Below are 18,591 nucleotides of genomic sequence, written 5' to 3'. Positions count from 1 at the left end.
AAAGGTATTAATTGAATTCATGACTTGGAGTGAGAGGGAAGGTATATGTATAATGCCTTTCATTAGCAAGACGGTGATGCAAACCATTTCGTAAACTCTTCGGCGGCCAATCCTCTAATGGTTCGAGTAGGAGACGGAAGGGAAAAGACATGGATGTAGACATAAATTCACACAGAGAGACATTAACAGTTGAACGGTGCCTGTCAGAGGCAAGACTGAGGAGTCAAATAAATCACAGAAGTAGAGGGATTTTGAGTTTACACACGGCTGGGTCTCAGATCAAATAGACATAAAAGGGCGACCATGTCTTCATTTGTGCCTTTACGTCGGCACCGGATAAACACAGAGGAAGGCAGGGAATGTTTGCTCATTCAGAGTAACGTGCACACACACACCTCCGTCCTTGCCGGTTCTACTGCTCCACAACCTGATTAGAGATAAATTACAGATAAATTGCCCCTCTATAAAGTTAGATGGCCTCCTAACTTGTCTGAGCTAAAACAAGATAAGGCAAAAGAAAACCTTACAAATGATCACTTTCAAAGTGTCTGGGTTTAGACAGGGCTGTAGAACGAGATCTCGATTTTATATCTTACCATTTGTTTTTTGACTGCGACAACAACCGTGATTGCTGCCTCTCTTTATAACGGCCGTACAGCAACTTGACACTTAACTCTAGTCGTGATTTAATTATCATCACTTGTCTCTAGAGCGGGCATAAAGAACATTGTCAAAAGCTTCATCATACGTAGGTGAAATTACACGTTTGCAGCACTCAACACGTCAGCATGGACAGACAATCCGGCTCATTAATTTGATTGGCCCACGTTTATCATTTACATCAGTCAGGCTGTCCATGTACAGATGATGAGGATCTTTTTCCACAACAAGATAACGGGTGGTATTGAAAGTTGAATCCAGAGTTCAAATATACACGGACTGTTACCATGGCTACGGGAGATGGGGGGGGGGTAGATGGCTGGATGTCACCATGGGGTGGTGTTGACACTGGGAGGGGGCAGTGCCCATGGTTTTCACACCCCTTGCTTCTCGCAGTTTCACTCCTGCCCCCACCGCGGCATCAACACCGAAAACAACACCCACATCAGTGACACGCGGCACATACAGCTTGCCCCAAATTAGTGATGGGGATTGAAGCTTCCTGTAGCATTGAGCTTTTTTTTGCCAATTGAGTTGAAAAGCGTAGCCTTTTTTGTCTTCTATCAAACCAATCAGGTGGTTTTTCGATTAAACAAATCTTCGGACATCATTGATCATGTTCTTCTGATAAAGTGATACAAGCATCGGAACACTGCTTCGAAGTAAACTGCTTAGCGATTTCGACACACGCATCGGAGCGCCAGTATCAAATGTAACATCATTTCCCCAAATCGACAAGACCTCATGCCCCCCACGCTTCCTAACCATCCACCCACCGCTAATACCCCCACTGAGGCACTAATTCAGACATACTCTGGAGTTTGACTGTAATCAATACTCACAATGGTCAACAAATACCATTGTTTCAATCTCCGTTCATTTATATAAGTCAGCCAGCTCAACTCTGGACTGTTGTGTGTCAAAATAGTCTCGTCCAGCCAAGAGACATAGACTAAGCAGATATGGATTTAACTCCAGTGTACCCACAGTACTTACTATAGAATTATGTAGTAAACTTTAGTATACCATAGAATATTATACTACACACTGTAGTATCCCTCGATCGTGTAGTGCTTACTATAACATGTTGTAATATACTGTAGAAAACTATAGTAAATAATACAGTATATTACAGTAAATACTGCGGTATTCACTGTAGTGTTTTTGCAGATTTTAGTCTGCAAAAACACTACGGTGAATACTATAGTATGTATACCATAGTATACTGTGGTATTTTTTTTATGTGGGTACACAAAAAAATGCTGGGTTAAAAACAACCCAATTTGGGTAAATATTGGACAGAACACACATTATTTGGACCCAGTCAGTTGGGTCATAAACAACCCATTGTTTTCTTTAAATTGGGTTATTGATGCTGGGTTATTGAGCTATGATCCACCAGATCAGATGAGAAGACTGGAGGCGTGGCTTAGTAGGGGCGTGGCTTTTAGATAGTTATTTTTGGCAACCCATGAGAGTACATGTCTTTCCAGTTGTTACATTTCCACATGTTAAATTTGAGCACTGAAACTTTTGTAGCTTTAATGAGGTTTACACAAGAGTATGAGTTCCTTAAGTGCATATGCATCTCCCAATTTTGGGATAGTTATCACTTGTGTAAACCTCAATAAACTAATGAAGTTTCAGTGCTCAACCTTAACACGTGTTGACAATACAACAGACCAGATGAACCGGAATGACATTTACTCTCATGGGTGGCCAAAAAGAACAATCGAAAATCCACACCCCTACTAAGCCATGTCCTCCAGTCTTCTGATCTGACCCGGTGGATCATAGCTCAATGATCCAACTAAAAGCCAATTTATGCTTGAGCCGTAAATTTGGTTGGACGCTCCGTATAGAGGGTGTGACGCAATTGCAGAGCCTCCAGAGGCATGCAGCGGGCAAATTGAGCACTGCATCGCAGCACCGTGCGCCTTCCAATCTTTTTTTACAAAGCCGGAGGGATCCGTGTAGCTCCATATAGCTCCGCAATGACATGATTGGTTGACGGTAGGTGGGTCAGGAAGTCCTGTATAAACACAAACTCACTTCCTTGACAACTTCCTTCACAACAGCTCTACTCCGCAAAGCGCTAGAAGTATAAATGCTCTGACTTCTGCGGAGACCGTATCACAGTAAATGCATTAATGCCGCTGCTGACTACAGATTGACCACGCAGAGCTTTTAAGTGACCCAACTGGTGGGCAACAAATAACCCAACGTGTGTTCTGTCCACAGGCTGAAGTTTGAACATTTAGTCCACTATGGTCTTTATAAGATCTTAATTTGTTACCTGCTAAAAAAAAATATTTTTGTACAGAACCAGTGAAAAGTTTGGACGCACCTACTCATTCAAGGCTTTTTCTTTATTTTTACTATTTTCTACATTGTAGAATAATAGTGAAGACATCAAAACTATGAAAAAACACATGGAATCAAGTAGTAACCAAAAAAGTGTTTAACAAATTAATTGAAACAAAATAGCCACCCTTTGCCTTGATGACAGCTTTGCACACACTTGGCATTCTCTCAACCAGCTTCATGAGGTAGTCACCTGGAATGCATTTCAATTAACAGGTGTGCCTTGTTAAAAGTTCATTTGTGGAATTGATTTCCTTCTTAATGCGTTTTAGCCAATCAGTTGTGTTGTGACAGGGTAGGGGTGGTATACAGAAGATAGACATTTTTTGGTAAAATACCAAGTCCATATTATGGCAAGAACAGCTCAAATAAGCAAAGAGAAACAACAGTCCATCATTACTTTAAGACATGAAGGTGAGTCAATCTGAAACATTTCAAGAACTTTGAAATGTCTTCAAATGCAGTCGCAAAAGCCCTCAAGCGCTATGATGAAACTGTCTCTCATGAGGACCAGCACAGGAAAGGAAGACCTAGAGTTATCTCTTCTACAGAGGAGACTGCGTGAATCAGGCCTTCATGGTCAAATTGCTGCAAAGAAACCACTACTAAAGGACACCAATATGAAGAAGAGACTTGCTTGGGCCAAGAAACACGAGCAATGGACATTAGACTGGTGGAAATCTGTCTTTTGGTCTGATGAGTCCAAATTTGAGATTTTTGGTTCCATCCGCCGTGTCTTTGTGAGATGCAGAGCAGGTGAATGGATGATCTCTGCATGTATAGTTCCCACCGTGAAGCATGGAGGAGGAGGTGTGATGGTGTGGAAGTGGTTGCTGGTGACAATGTCTTTGATTTATTTAGAATTCAAGGCACACTTAACCAGCATGGCTACCACAGCATTCTGCAGCGATATGCCATCCCATCTGGTTTGCGCTTAGTGGGACTATCATTTGTTTTTTAACAGGACAATGACCCAACACACCTTCAGGTTGTGTAAGGGCTATTTGACCAAGAAGGAAAGGGATGGAGTGCTGCATCAGATGACCTGGCCTCCACAATCACCCGACCTCAATCCAATTGAGCTGGTTTGGGATGAGTTGGACCACAAAGTGAAGGAAAAGCAGCTGTTCAGCATATGTGGGAACTCCTTCAAGACTGTTGGAAAAGCATTCCAGGTGAAGCTGGTTGAGAGAAAGCCAAGAGTGTGCAAAGTTGTCATCAAGGCAAAGGGTGGTTACTTTGAAGAATATAAAATATATTTACATTTTTTAACACTTTTTTGGTAACTGTTTTTTCATAGTTTTGATGTCTTCACTATTATTTTACAATGTAGCAAATAGTAAAAATAAAGAAAAACCCTTGAATGAGTAGGTGTGTACAAGCTGTTGACTGGTACTGTATATATTGCGGGGATCGTTTGAAAAAGAGACCTGGGTCTCAGTGAGAGGTTATAGGAAAGTGTTTAAAAAAGAGAGAGACTCTGTATGCCTGAAGCTACCTGTCTGTCTGAGAACACTGAATACCTGAGCTAAGATGCTGTTGAGGGTCACCATATACACTATTTTGAATCGTGGTACACCCTTTTTACAGATTCAACTGAACTGTCCCTCTTTTTCTCTCTCCTGACACATGTGCCATGACATTGTTGTTTTTCCGACTCCCCCCTTCAATTAAATGTTTTGTTTCTGACTACCATCTTCAAGAAACACCTATAATGAATTTTAATTGGACCAAGAAGAAGTACAATACGTGAAAAAAAACTTATTATTTTAATAGTACAAATTCTTAGAAAATTATGACAAATATTTACAACAGATTTAAATAACGAAGAAAATATATCAACCTCACTTTGGTAGCTATGATTAACTTCTGTTAGTTTTCCTTCTTCAATCAATAGAGGAACCCAATGGAAAACTAAAACAAAGAAAACAAAGTAAGGGGGCACTTGGTGGGACAAGGTCTATTGGGGGCTGTGTGTTGGGTGAGAGGGGAGGGGTGGGGTGGGGCACAGGGTGGCAGATTGGGGCAGCAGAATGCCAAGAAAGTCCACTCATTTACGTAATAGCTACACTGATGGAAATGATTGTAAGCGTGTGACCTCTGCTCTCTCCCTCTTCCCCCCCTCCTCTCCGTTGTAATATAAATTAATATTATGGCAGAAGACAGACGCACCGATGATCCGTAACAAGTAGCGTCTCTGGAGAGAGCCAGTGCCACGAGACGGCCCCTAATTAGGCCTGAATGATGGCAGGTTATTCTAACCACCGCGCTCCCGGCTAATCGGTGCAGAGCCACACAGAGCCACAGTGCCTGAGCCGAACGGCAAACATTATGTTTTAATCTTACAGGCCAATGGGGGAGAAGTTGTTCAGTGGGCGGCTGTAGGTTTTAACTAAGCTTGTTGGGAAGTGGGAAGGCGGCTGCCGATGTGCAGATAGAGTCTATAGGAGTTTGTTTGTGTGCTCTCTGCTGTTCCATTCCCGAGGGTGGACGTATAGAGAGATACATGTTAATTAAAAAGATAGGGAGGCTCTGCTAACATGTCCACCCATCCTGATATGGAACAGACAGTTTGATTGCTCCTTGTTATTCAAATAGGGTTTTTATCCAGCTCAAATGTCAACTTTTCCCCCTTCTTTATATAATTTTTTTTATTATATAATGCCACAGGCAGTGCATTCTATAAAATTATGGGTTAAAAACAACCCAATTTTGGTAAATATTGGACAGAACACACATTGGGTTATTTTGACCTAGCCAGTTGGGTCACAAACAACCCATTGTTTTCTTTAAATTGGGTTGTTGATGCTGAGTTATTGAGCTAGGGTCCACCGGGTCAGATGGTAAGACTGGAGGCGTGGCTTAGTAGGGGCATACCCAAAAAATACTCCAGTTTACTACAGAATACAGTACTTAGAATAGAAGTATGTAGTAAACTTATACCATGGAATATTATACTACACACTGTAGTATCCCTCGATCCCTGATCCTGTGCTTACTATAAAATGTTTTACTATATTGTAGAATACTATACTACAGTATGTTACATTTCAAGAACCATCCCCCAACACAGCCGTAGAAGGGGTGCTGTGTGTTATGTGTGTCACAGTTGTCAATCCGGGTAGTTGTTGCCTATGCTAGTTTCAAATGCTAGTTTTCAAGTAATCAAGTGTAGCCGTCAGTCTGCGATTTATATTTATTGAAATTGGAAGTGGATTACGCTGGTAAAGTCAACATGTTCTAAACTGCTCTGTTGACAGAATTTATTTCCGTGTCTCTATTTGTCCACATGGCTGCTGGCTGCGCTTTGCTACCACCTAAAATATCACGAAAAACGCCCATTATTTTGTTTCTGTAAGGACCCAAAAAACAGGCAGTGGGAGAACTTATTCATTTAAGTAAATACTTTTTTTATGGTAAAAACCTATGTATTATTAGCTAGCTAGTTACCTGGCTACAGTAGGCCACTTTGTAGGCTAACTGAGCTGCTAGCTAGCTAACTTACATATTGTTTAGCAAAGTGAATTAAATGTCATCAGCTAGCTAACTTTCTATTAGCCAGCTATCTTAATCTAATCATTGTAAATTAAAACTCAGTCTCCAAATACATTTGTAGATAACAGCCATTGAAGAGGTTGAAATTTCAGTTCCAGCTGTCAGTAAAGGGACAGTGTAGGCTACTGGATACTGGGTAGGGCAGGTAATTTCGTGGGAGGACATTATGAAAAGATTATCCAGTTCAAGTCCCAAGAGGGGAGGAGTTTGAGGACAGAGAGATAATAGCAACATATTTTTCAGCGCTGTCAAATTTAAGTAGAATGAAGCCTGTTTGTTTGTGATGTTTTCTGTCCTCAGATATGTTAAGCTGTGAAAGCCTGTTTGCATGTCCCAAGAGACTAAGGGTATATCCTATATGCCATGGGTTATACAGTATGTTATGACCTACATATGTTATCAAAAGTATACAAAAATACAGTTAAAGACCACACACACTGTATAAACCTATTACAATTGGAGCAGGCCAACCCTACTGGAGGTTTGCTGGGTGTGCAGGGTTCTGTTTCAGCCCAGAAATAACACTCCTGATTCAACTTAGCAAATCTAATGAGTTGATAATCAAGTGTGCTATTGCTGAGCTTGAATAAAATAAGTCTGCTCACCCAGTAGATCAGGGATCAGTGGAGCAATGTTCGCCACCGCTGGTATGTCGTTTTTTTCTTCTCACCTGAAATCATGCTTTAGTAATATTAGCCTACTTGTTACTACTCAATTATCTAATGTTGTTCAGACTAAGATGTCTAATCTTTCCATATTAGTTATTTGTACATTTTGAAGTGATGAAGTGTTGATTCATTGAAGTGAACTTTTTAAACTTGTTGTAATTGTTAAACTATTATTTAAAATGAACTAGTGTCAATGTAGATTAATCATCCATCACAATCCTGCAATAAAGAGCAGAGGGGGTTCTGTCTGTAATGTGTCTGCGTTTCTGTGTTGTATTCTCAAATTAACATTTTGTTTTTGTCTAGTTGTAAGATCATTCTGTTTTATTTGATTGTCACTCTCTCTCAGTATATCAGCTACAGTATGTGCATCCATTTTGCAGCATATCATATGACATGCATCACAAATGCAGCCATAGGCCTACAGTATGATGGTACTACTGGCTTTATGGGCATCTGTCATCTGAAGCCGGAATAGCTAAACACACACATTGTTTACATGTTGAGCTATATGTTCTCAATTTAAAATGATACCAGTAGACAATGTATGAGGGAATCCATATGCAAGATTTTGTACCCCTTTTAAGTGCTGACATAAATTAGTTTAGTGTAAATTCAAATCCTTGTAATTTCAGTACAGTATGAAAATAAGGAGATGACTATTAGGTTACAGAAGATGAGCATTACAGGTAACATTGTATGAGGTTCATTTTATTTTATTTCATTCATTTTAGCAATGTTGCTTGCAACATGATTGCAGTTGTTCCCATAGACAGTGCATGGTTGCTGTATGTATCACTGACCTTGGATAAGCTAACAAAGCTAACCTTTTAGGTCACTAATATGCAGTTTTTCTTAACATTTTGTTGGCTTTATAATCTTTAGAGAAATGTAACTAGCGTGTAGCTAGCTAGCTAGTTATACCTACAGTAGGTACCTGACAAGGTTAGCTGAATTTTCTAAAAACAAACCTCATTGTGGCTAGCTACTTATTTTCCATCATGCTAGCCTTTACAGCCAATTATCACATTAGAAACATCAGAATTAAAAATATTGATTTGGCCAGCATTGTAGACCATTTCTACCCTCTTGCTGGAACTTTAGCTCACCTCGAAAATAACAGAGAAATGCTAGGAAAACCAGCATGCTGCAAACATTCTAAAATGATTTGTCACCCATGCTGGTGAAGCAAGATTTGTGGTGTTGCTAGGCGTCACTGATTTACACCAGGTTTCCGACCCCTCTTTAGATAATTTCTGCTATGGAACTTCCCCAGGTTTCCCATTTCAGAGAAGCCTGGTTTGTGACGAGGCTAGGTGAAACCCAATGTGTGTGTCCTGTTCACTATTTAACCAGCGCTGGGTTCTTGTTAACCTCATAATCTTTCAGTGTAGAAACGCAAAAATCAAATCAAATTTGATTTGTCACATGCACCGAATACAACAGGTGTAGTAGACCTTAGTGAACAGTCTATGACTAGAGTGGCTGCAGGCCTTGGCAATCTTTAGTGCCTTCCTCTGACACCGACTGGTATAGAGGTCCTGGATGGCAGGAAGATTGGCCCCAATGATGTACTGGGCTGTACGCACTACCCTCTGTAGTGCCTTGCGGTCGTAGGCAGAGCAGTTGCCATACCAGGCGGTGATGCTCTCGATGATGCAGCTGTATAACTTTTTGAGGATCTGAGGATCCGTGTCAACTCTTTTCAGTCTCCTGAGGGGGAATAGTTAATGTCATGCCCTCTTCACAACTGTCTTGGTTTGTTTGAACCATGATAGTTTGTTGGTGATGTGGACACTCAACCTGCTCCACACATCCCAATCGATGAGAATGGGCGTGTGCTCAGTCCACAATCATATTCTGTAGTCCACAATCATCTCCTTTGTCTTGATCACGTTGAGGGAGAGATTGTTATCTTGCCACCACACTGCCAGGTCTCTGACCTCCTCCCTATAGGCTGTCTCATTGTTGTCAGTGATCAGGCTGTTGTGTCATCGGCAAACTTAGTGATGGTGTTGGAGTCGTGCTTGGCCATGCAGAGTACAGGAGGGGACTGAGCATACACCCCTGAGGGGCCCCTGTGCTGAGGATCAGCGTGGCAGATGTGTTGTTACCTACCCTTACCTCCTGGGGGCGGCCAGTCAGGAAGTCCAAGATCCAGTTGCAGTCGGAGGTGTTTAGTCCCATGGTCCTTCCCTTAGTGATGAGCTATGAGGGCACTATGGTGTTGAACGCCAAGCTGTAGTCAATTAATAGCATTCTCAAATAGGTGTTGCTTTTGTCCAGGTGGGAAAGGATAGTGTGGAGTGCAATAGAGATTGCATCATCTGTGGATCTGTTGGGGCGGTATGCAAATTGGAGTGGGTCTAGGGTTTCTGGAGTAATGGTGTTGATGTGAGCCATGACCAGCCTTTCAAAGCACTTCATGGCTACAGAAGGGTCGGTAATAATTTAGGCAGGTTTCTTTGGTGTTCTTGGGGACAGGAACTATGGTGGTCTGCTTGAAACATGTTGGTATTACGGACTCGGTCAGGGAGAGGTTGAAAATGTCAGTGAAGACACTTGTCAGTTGGTCAACGCATGCTCAGAGTACACGTCCTGGTAATCTGTCTGGCCCTGCGGCCTTGTGAATGTTGACCTGTTTAAAGGTCTTACATTGGTTACGGAGAGCATGATCACACAGTTATCTGGAACAGCTGATGCTCTCATGCCTGCTTCAGTGTTGCTTGCTTCAAAGCGAGCATAGAAGTTATTTAGCTCGTCTGGTTGGCTCATGTCACTGTGCAGCTCGCGGCTGTGCGTCCCTTTGTAGTCCGTAATAGTTTGCAAGCCCTGCCAAATCCGACGAGCGTCGGAGCCGGTGTAGTACAATTCAATCTTAGTCCTGTATTGACGCTTTGCCTGTTTGATGGTTTGTCAGAGGGCATAGCGGGATTTCTTATAAGCGTCCAGGTTAGTGTCCTGCTCCTTGAAAGCAGAAGCTCTACCCTTTAGCTCAGTGCGGATGTTGCCTGTAATCCATGGCTTCTGGTTGGGGTTTGTACGTACGGTCACTGTGGGGACAACGTCATCGATGCACTTATTGATGAAACCAGTGACTGATGTGGTGTCCCCCCCAAATACCATCAGAAGAATCCTGGAACATATTCCAGTCTGTGCTAGCAAAACAGTCCTGTAGCTTAGCATCTGTGTCCGCTGACCACTTGCACATATAACATGCTGGTAGAAATTAGGTAAACGGATTTAAGTTTCCCTGCATTAAAGTCCCCGGCCACTAGCGCCGCCTCTGGATGAGCATTTTCCTGTTTGCTTATGACCCGATACAGCTCGTTGAGTGCCGTCTAAGTGCCAGCATCGGATTGTGGTGATAAATAGACAGCTACAAAAATTATAGATGAAAACTTTATTGGTAAATAGTGTGGTCTACAGCTTATCATGAGATACTCTACCTCAGGCGAGCAAAATATAGAGACTTCCTCTTGACACTACAGGGGGTGCTGTTTCAACTTCGACATTTATCGTTCCCAAATTAAACTGCCTCGTACTCAATTCTTGCTCGTACAATATGCATATTATTATTACTATTGGATAGAAAACAATCTCTAGTTTCTAAAACCATTTGAATTATGTCTGTGGGTGAACCAGAACTCTTTCTGCAGCGAAATTCATGACAGGAACTGCGAAGGTCTGAAAACGAGGCTCTGTTCTCAGATCAGTTTAAAGCTCTGTATGTATCCTATGGGTCGACATGAACTGCACCCGCCTTCCCCTGGATGTCAGTATCCAATGAGAAGTGGAATGGAGTGTCTACGTAGATCTCAAACCTTATAAAAGGCCAAGGAACGAAGGGAGCTCTCTTTTCGACGTTCGTCATTGCGCAAAGCAAGACCTCAGGATGGCATTTTGAAACGCTCAGTTATCGGCCTTAGCTATATCCGTCTGTAATTTAATTCGATATAGGTGTTAGAAACATCATAACGAAGTTATTTTAAACCGAGTTATATCAGTTTATGCGAGTATATTGCTATTTTCGGAATTTCCTTAGTATTGCGCTTTGAACATTTGGGCATGTTGTGGCCACATAGCTAATGTTAGCTGCTAATTCCGAAGTTGAAGACGACGTTTTATAACCAAGCAACGATTCTTTTGGACAAAGGACAACTTGCCCAAGATTCTGATGGAAGCTCGTCCAAAAGTAAGAGCTATTTATGATGTTATTCCGTATTTATGTGGAAAAATGTAAATGGATTTGTCCGCCATTAATTGCAGCACTAGTCTGGCTGTAACGCACACTGTATGTCTAGTAACGTTAATTTAAAAAAATCTAACTCAGCGGTTGCATTAATAACTAATGCATCTTTCATTTGCTGTCCAACCTGTATTTTTTAGTCAAGTTTACGATTATTTATTGATTAGATTAGGTGCCTTTCCAAGATGGCGCCGGCCAGAATGCATGAACTTTTGCTACTGATCACAGTGTATAGCCACGATTTGTGCTGCTAAATATGCACATTTTCGAACAAAACCTATATGCATTGTGTAATATGATGTTACAGGACTGTCATCTGAAGTATATCAAGGTTAGTCCAAAATTATATATCTTTTGCTGGATTGTTACGATCGCTAACCTGTGCTGCTGGTAAATTGCTTGTGTTTCTGGCTATTGTGCTAAGCTAATATAATGCTATATTGTGTTTTCGCTGTAAAACACTTAAAAAATCTGACATATTGGCTGGATTCACAAGATGTTGGGCTTTCATTTGCTGTACGCTGTGTATTTTTCAGAAATGTTTTAAGATGAGTAATTAGGTATTTGACGTTGGTCTCTGTAATTATTCTGGCAGCTTCGGCACTATTTCAGATTGCAGCTGCAATGTAGAACTGTGATTTATACCTGAAATATGCACATTTTTCTAAAAAAACATATGCTATACAATAAATATGTTATCAGACTGTCATCTTATGAAGTTGTTTCTTGGTTAGTGGCTATATATATCTTTATTTGGTCGAAATTGTGATAGCTACCCATGCAGGAAAAAAATGGTGGGAAAAAAAGTTGTGTCTTTTGCTATCGTGGTTAGCTAATAGATTTACATATTGTGTCTTCCCTGTAAAACATTTTAAAAATCAGAAATGATGGCTGGATTCACAAGATGTGTATCTTTCATCTGGTGTCTTGGACTTGTGATTTAATGATATTTAGATGCTAGTATTTACTTGTGACGCTATGCTAGGCTATGCTAGTCAGCTTTTTTACTGTGGGGGGTGCTCCCGGATCCGGGTTTGGGAGGAATTAGAGGTTAATATTAGATTTTGTGCACCAGCTATTATTTATAAATAGACTCAGACCGCCACCCCTTGTATGACCGGAGGCGGCTGTACTATCTTGAAGATGGGCAGAAAACCCCGCCTGCTGTATGTTATCCATGTCGTCGTTTAGCCACAACTCAGTGAAACATAAGATATTGCAGTTTTAATGTCCCGTTGGTAGGATATCCTTGATTGGAGCTCATCCATTTTGTTATCCAATGATTGCACGTTGGCTAATAGGACTGATGGTAGAGGGGGTTTACTCACTCGCCTATGAGTGAGTAAAGAGGCAGCCCGACCTCCGCCCCCTTTTTCTCCGTCTTTTCTTCATGCATATTACGGGGATTTGGGCCCGTTTCCAAGAAAGCAGTAATCCATCACGTCAGAGTCATTAAAGAAAAAATCTTTGTCCAGTTCGAGGTGAATTATCGCTGTTCTGATGTCCAGAAGTTATTTTCAGTCATAAGTGATGGTAGCAGCAACATTATGTACAAAAACGTTTTAGAAAAAACAAGTTACAAACAACGTGAAAAAATAGCACAGTTGGTTAGGAGCACGTAAAACGGCAGCCATTCCCTCCAGCACCATTCTCTTTTTTTTTTAAAGGAAAAAAAGTGGTGCTTTTGAACGAGTTCTGTCTAAAGAAAACATGTGTGGTACATATGGTTCAACAGGTCAACCATGACACATTGGCCTGGCACTTTTACAGGTATGAGGGAAGACATAATAATTAGACCATTGCGTTGACCAGACCTGTGTTCAAATAGTGTTTACTTTTAAATATTTTAAGTGTTTGATTGATCCTGCCTGGAGAGCCAGAGGTTTGAAGATTTGGGAGTATTCCATTAGTCCGATTTTATCAGGCAAGCTCAATCAATGATTTGAAAGAAAACGGTTCAAGCACTGCTCCTCTAGGATCAGTTTAGCCTTTTAGATCGTAATGAATAAGATTACACAGACAGGGGAGACATGATCCTAGATCAGCACTCCTACTCTGAGTCAGACCCTGGGCTGCCTCTGACACACAACTGTAGTGTATGAGAACAAGGTAAGGAAGGTGATGGCACGTAAAGGCAAAGCAATTTCCTCATGTATCATGGTGTGACAAGGACAAATGCATGTGATGTATAGGCTAGCTTAAAGTGCAGCAGAGAACTTTTTATTGAAAGAGAAAAAGCAAAGTATCCTAAAAATAATGCTTTTCAAAGGGCATGGACAGGAGATGGCATGCTCTACAATATAGTCCAACATCTCAACACAATAATGTAATATTTTCAAACACCTCAATCAAGAAAATTATAATTTCACTCCAAGGTAATGACTCATTTGTGGAGTGAGACCATTAAATATGTGAGAACAAGAAATGTCAACACATTGAAACTCTTAATCGACCGAACAATCTACTTGAACAGGGATGGGAGAGACGGGCAACAGAAGTCTGTGGATCTGGTTAAGTTATTCATTCAGTTTTGCGTCAAAGGGACTACCAAACTACCAATAGCCTTTTAACGATCCTACAGACTTGAAGGCAAATTTTCCCCAAACCAAAGAGTTTAACTGGCTCCCATGGCAGAAGAGATTTATATCATACTGTGGTTACAAGACGAATGTGTAGGCTACATAAAACTGCTTTCATTTTCCAAATCAAATCATTTTGTTATTCTTATACACCCCACTGTGATCAAGGGGAATGTAAATAACATATTTAAACAGGCCTAATAGCCATTCCCAAATCAATGCATCATTTTGATCAATCGTACTTATTCAGTTCTACATGCTTGCCTTTTCCACCCTTTGATTGTATTTTCCAAATGCCAGGAGTAGACGAATTGCCATCGCAGCAGTCATTTGGCGACAATGAGGGCAAATGCTAAACACAGAGAGAATGTATTGCACGGCTAAAGCGCCTGACACGCCTTTCTGAAACTAAATTCCAGCCTTCCCCTGTTTCATTTGCATAATGTTGTGATGCATTTTCCGCTCCAGTGCCCGCCACACTGATCCTCTAATTATACACACGCACACGCACGCACACACACACACTCCGAATGAGGAATCAGACCCGGGCAGACACCCACTCCACCCCAGCATGAAATATCATGTTACTGTATGATATCATTGTAGAGCCACGGGAAATTCAAACACTGTCATTAATTCAGCTGGCAGCAGCAGCATAAATGACTGTAACATTACTAATTATGGATACAAACACCAACAATACCTGCAATTTGATCTAAAAGTGTCTCCCTGAAATTACCTCAAGCTTTGAAAGGGGATGATCCATACAGTCTGGGGCCGATTCAAGTTTTTTTGGGAACATTGGTTTCCAAAGGCCGCATGTTGCCAACCAATGGGAATCAAACAGTGTGTGAGGAACACACAAAATTATGAAATATCTGACATTTTAAAAGTATATAAGCAATGTATAGTAAATATGAACTGAATCAAAAAGGTTGGTGGATGCAGTACTGTACCAATCATTTCCTTCCCCATCAGAAAATGTACATTATCTTCAGTTTCTCACCTGTCCAGGAGCGGCATTCTCACACAAGAGGGTCTCATACTCGATGGCAAATACCGGAGGGTTGTCATTGATGTCCAGCACTGTAATGACAGCAAAACCTTTTCCAACCTGGGTTGGATCATCTGAAAGACAGAGAGAAAAAGAGTTCATATCATAGCTGATTCCAGCTAACTTTCAATACTTTACCCTGTCTTAACTTTGTCACCCTCCTCCACTTTCCCTACCATCGAGCTTTCGCATGTCTTTTTAATGAATCACAAAGGTCGAGCAAAATGAACAAATTGTGGCCAAAAGTGCCCGTTCTAATAAAATATGCAAGGCTTTCTCTATGAACTGGCATCCTTAGTTGCTCTGATGGGGATCAGCCAACATGATCAAGCAGCTGATTATGATTGGACTGGAGCTAAAGCTGTGGTGGTAAAGGCTAGGGATGCAAAATTAATGGCATCCTATACCCTATATAGTGCACTATATAGAACCCAGCTCTGCTGAAAGCCCTGCAGTATATAGCGAATAGGATGCCATTTCAGATGCAGGTGACTGTGCAGTTGTAGTACAGAGCATCCGGCACCACAGGCTCCACCACTAGCTCCCCTCTCTGACACCAATGTGGCACTGAATATAAACGGCTGGCTCCTGAGAGCCTGGATGGACGATGATTTAGCCTGGCGTCGGCAGCCACGCTGACAGGAGAGATGGCGCGCTGGCTGACATTCGGGAGCGGCTGATTTGACAGTAGTAAAAAGGACGTGTGGTACCCCGGGGCACAGATCTGTTGTCATTGGCATGTTCGGAGTAGAGTCAGAGTGCGGATGAAATGTGAGCGCTGACCGACCACGTCTCAACTGAACAAGATCCTTTAGCTAGAAGAAGTGCTCCTCTGCCAACTTTTGTCACAAAAAGTCCATTTACTATAAATAGTGTAAAAAGGCGTCCTGGGCTCTGAGAGAGACTGTTAGGACGCCTGATTCTACAGCTGCCACTTTCCGCTGTGAAGAGAATAAAAGTCTGACTGTGTCAGAGGCCAACGACTCCTCAGTTATGACATTTAGTACAGTTATTATTAAAGATGTTTACTCCCTATGTGTTACTATATCGAGACAAGGGGAAGAAGTATTATTTGAGCTTTCGTCTTAGGCCTATATTTATGGTTGAATAACAAGGCATTTACTTGAGGGATGGTGATTACCATGTTTGGTTTCGTGACTATTTGTGCATCGAGGAGAAGACTGATTCGCATATCGCCCCAGCAGACCCACTGATGGCGCAATCTCTATTGCACTCCATACTGCCCTTTCCCCCCTGGAAAAAAGGATCACCTATGTGAGATTGCTGTTCAATGACTACAGCTCAGCGTTCAACACAGGCGGTGAGGGTAAGTAACAACACATCTGCCAAATTGACCATCAACACAAATCCCCTCAGGGGTGCGTGCTTACTCCCCTCCTGTACTCTCTGTTCACCCACCACTGCATGGTCGCGAGCGACTTCAACACCATCATTGGTGTTTGCCAACGACATGACGGTAGTAGGCCTGATCACCGACGACGATGAGACAACCTATAGGGAGGAGGTCAGAGACCTGTCAGTGGGGTGCCAGAACAACCTCTCCCTCAATGTCAGCAAGACAAAGGAGCAAAACGTGGACTACAGGAAACGGAGGGTACACCCCCATTCACATCGACAGAGCTGTAGTTGAGCGGGTCGAGAGCTTCAAGTTCTTCTGTGTCCACATCACTAAGGATCTATCATGGTCCACACACACCAACGCAGTTGTGAAGAAGGCAAGACAATGCCTCTTCCTGTCACGATCATGTGGAAGAGATTCGGACCAAAACGCAGCATGAGGAAAATAAGCCATCTTCTTTTTATTATTGAAGAAGGCAAAACGAAACAAAACACTTACAAACTACCAAAACAACAAACGATCGTGAAGCTAAATAACGTAGTGCACACACACAGGCTACAAACGTTCTACATAGACAATTCCCCACAACAAACTAAAGCCTATGGCTACCTTAAATATGGCTCCCAATCAGAGACAACAGAAACCAGCTGTCTCTAATTGGGAACCCATTCAGGCAACCATAGACTTTCCTAGACAACTACACACAACATAGACACAGCTAGACAACTATACTAAACATAAAGCCAACTACTCTAAATAAACCCCCTAAACCTTACAATCACCCTGGACACTACAAAACCCACATAAATACCCATGTCACACCCTGACCTAACTAAAATAATAAAGAAAACAAAGAATACTAAGGCCAGTGCGTGACACTTCCCCCTTAAGAGGCTGAAAAGATTTGGCAGGGGCCCCCAATCCTCATGTTTTTGGTTACTACATGATTCCATATGTGTTATTTCATTGTTGTGATGTCTTCAGTATTAATGTACAATGTAGAAAATAGTAAAAAATAATGGAAAACCCTTGAATGAGTATGTGTGTCCAAACTTTTGACATGTGCTATATATGTACAGTTGAAGTCAGAAGTTTACATACACTTAGGTTGAAGTCATTAAAACTCGTTTTTCAACCACTCGACACATTTCTTGTGAACAAACCATAGTTTTGGCATGTCGGTTAGGACATTACTTTGTGCATGACACAAGTCATTTTTCCAACAATTGTTTACAGACAGATTTTTTTACTGTATCACAATTCTAGTGGGTCAGAAGTTTACATAAACTAAGTTGACTGTGCCTTTATACAGCTTAGAAAATTCCAGAAAATGATGGCATGGCTTTAGAAGCTTCTGATAGGCTAATTGGCATTATTTTTGTAAATTGGAGGTGTACCTGTAGATATATTTCAAGGTCTACCTTACAACTCAGTGCCTCTTTGCTTGACATCATGGGAAAATCAAAAGAAATCAGCCAAGACATCAGAAAAAAATTGTAGACCTACACAAGTCTGGTTGATCCTTCGGAGCAATTTCCAAATGCCTGAAGGTACCACGTTCATCTGTACAAACAATAGTACGCAAGTATAAACACCATGGGACCACGCAGCCGTCATACCACTCAGGAAGGAGACGCCTTCTGTCTCCTAGAGATTAATGTATTTTGGTGCGAAAACCTCAAATCAATCCCAGAACAACAGCAAAGGTTATTGTGAAGATGTTGGAGGAAACAGATACAAAAGTATCTACAGTGGGGAGAAGAAGTATTTGACACACTGCCGATTTTGCAGGTTTTCCTACTTACAAAGCATGTAGAGGTCTGTAATTTTTATCATKGGTACACTTCAACTGTGAGAGATGGAATCTAAATCCAGAAAATCACATTGTATGATTTTTAAGTAATTAATTTGCATTTTATTGCTTCAGCACAACAAAGTCAAGGTATTGGAGTGGCCATCACAAAGCCCTGACCTCGATCCTATAGAACATTTGTGGGCAGAACTGAAAAAGCGTGTGCGAGCGAGGCCTACAAACCTGACTCAGTTACACCAGCTCTGTCAGGAGGAATGGGCCAAAATTCACCCAACTTATTGTGGGAAGC

The 18,591-nt window shown here is 41.6% G+C and overlaps 1 protein-coding gene across 1 annotated transcript in view; it reads right to left on the bottom strand.

The window, feature by feature from the left end:
* Positions 1–18,591, bottom strand: part of LOC111953145 (cadherin-7-like) — a 130,217-nt gene that overhangs the window by 24,250 nt on the left and 87,376 nt on the right. The window contains 1 exon segment of the mRNA XM_070435402.1: positions 15,082–15,203. Coding sequence (XP_070291503.1) covers positions 15,082–15,203 — 122 coding nt within the window.

Source organism: Salvelinus sp. IW2-2015, linkage group LG27 (assembly GCF_002910315.2).
Source record: "Salvelinus sp. IW2-2015 linkage group LG27, ASM291031v2, whole genome shotgun sequence".
Classification (NCBI taxonomy): Eukaryota; Metazoa; Chordata; class Actinopteri; order Salmoniformes; family Salmonidae; genus Salvelinus; species Salvelinus sp. IW2-2015.
This window is presented reverse-complemented; position numbering and strand designations above follow the sequence as displayed.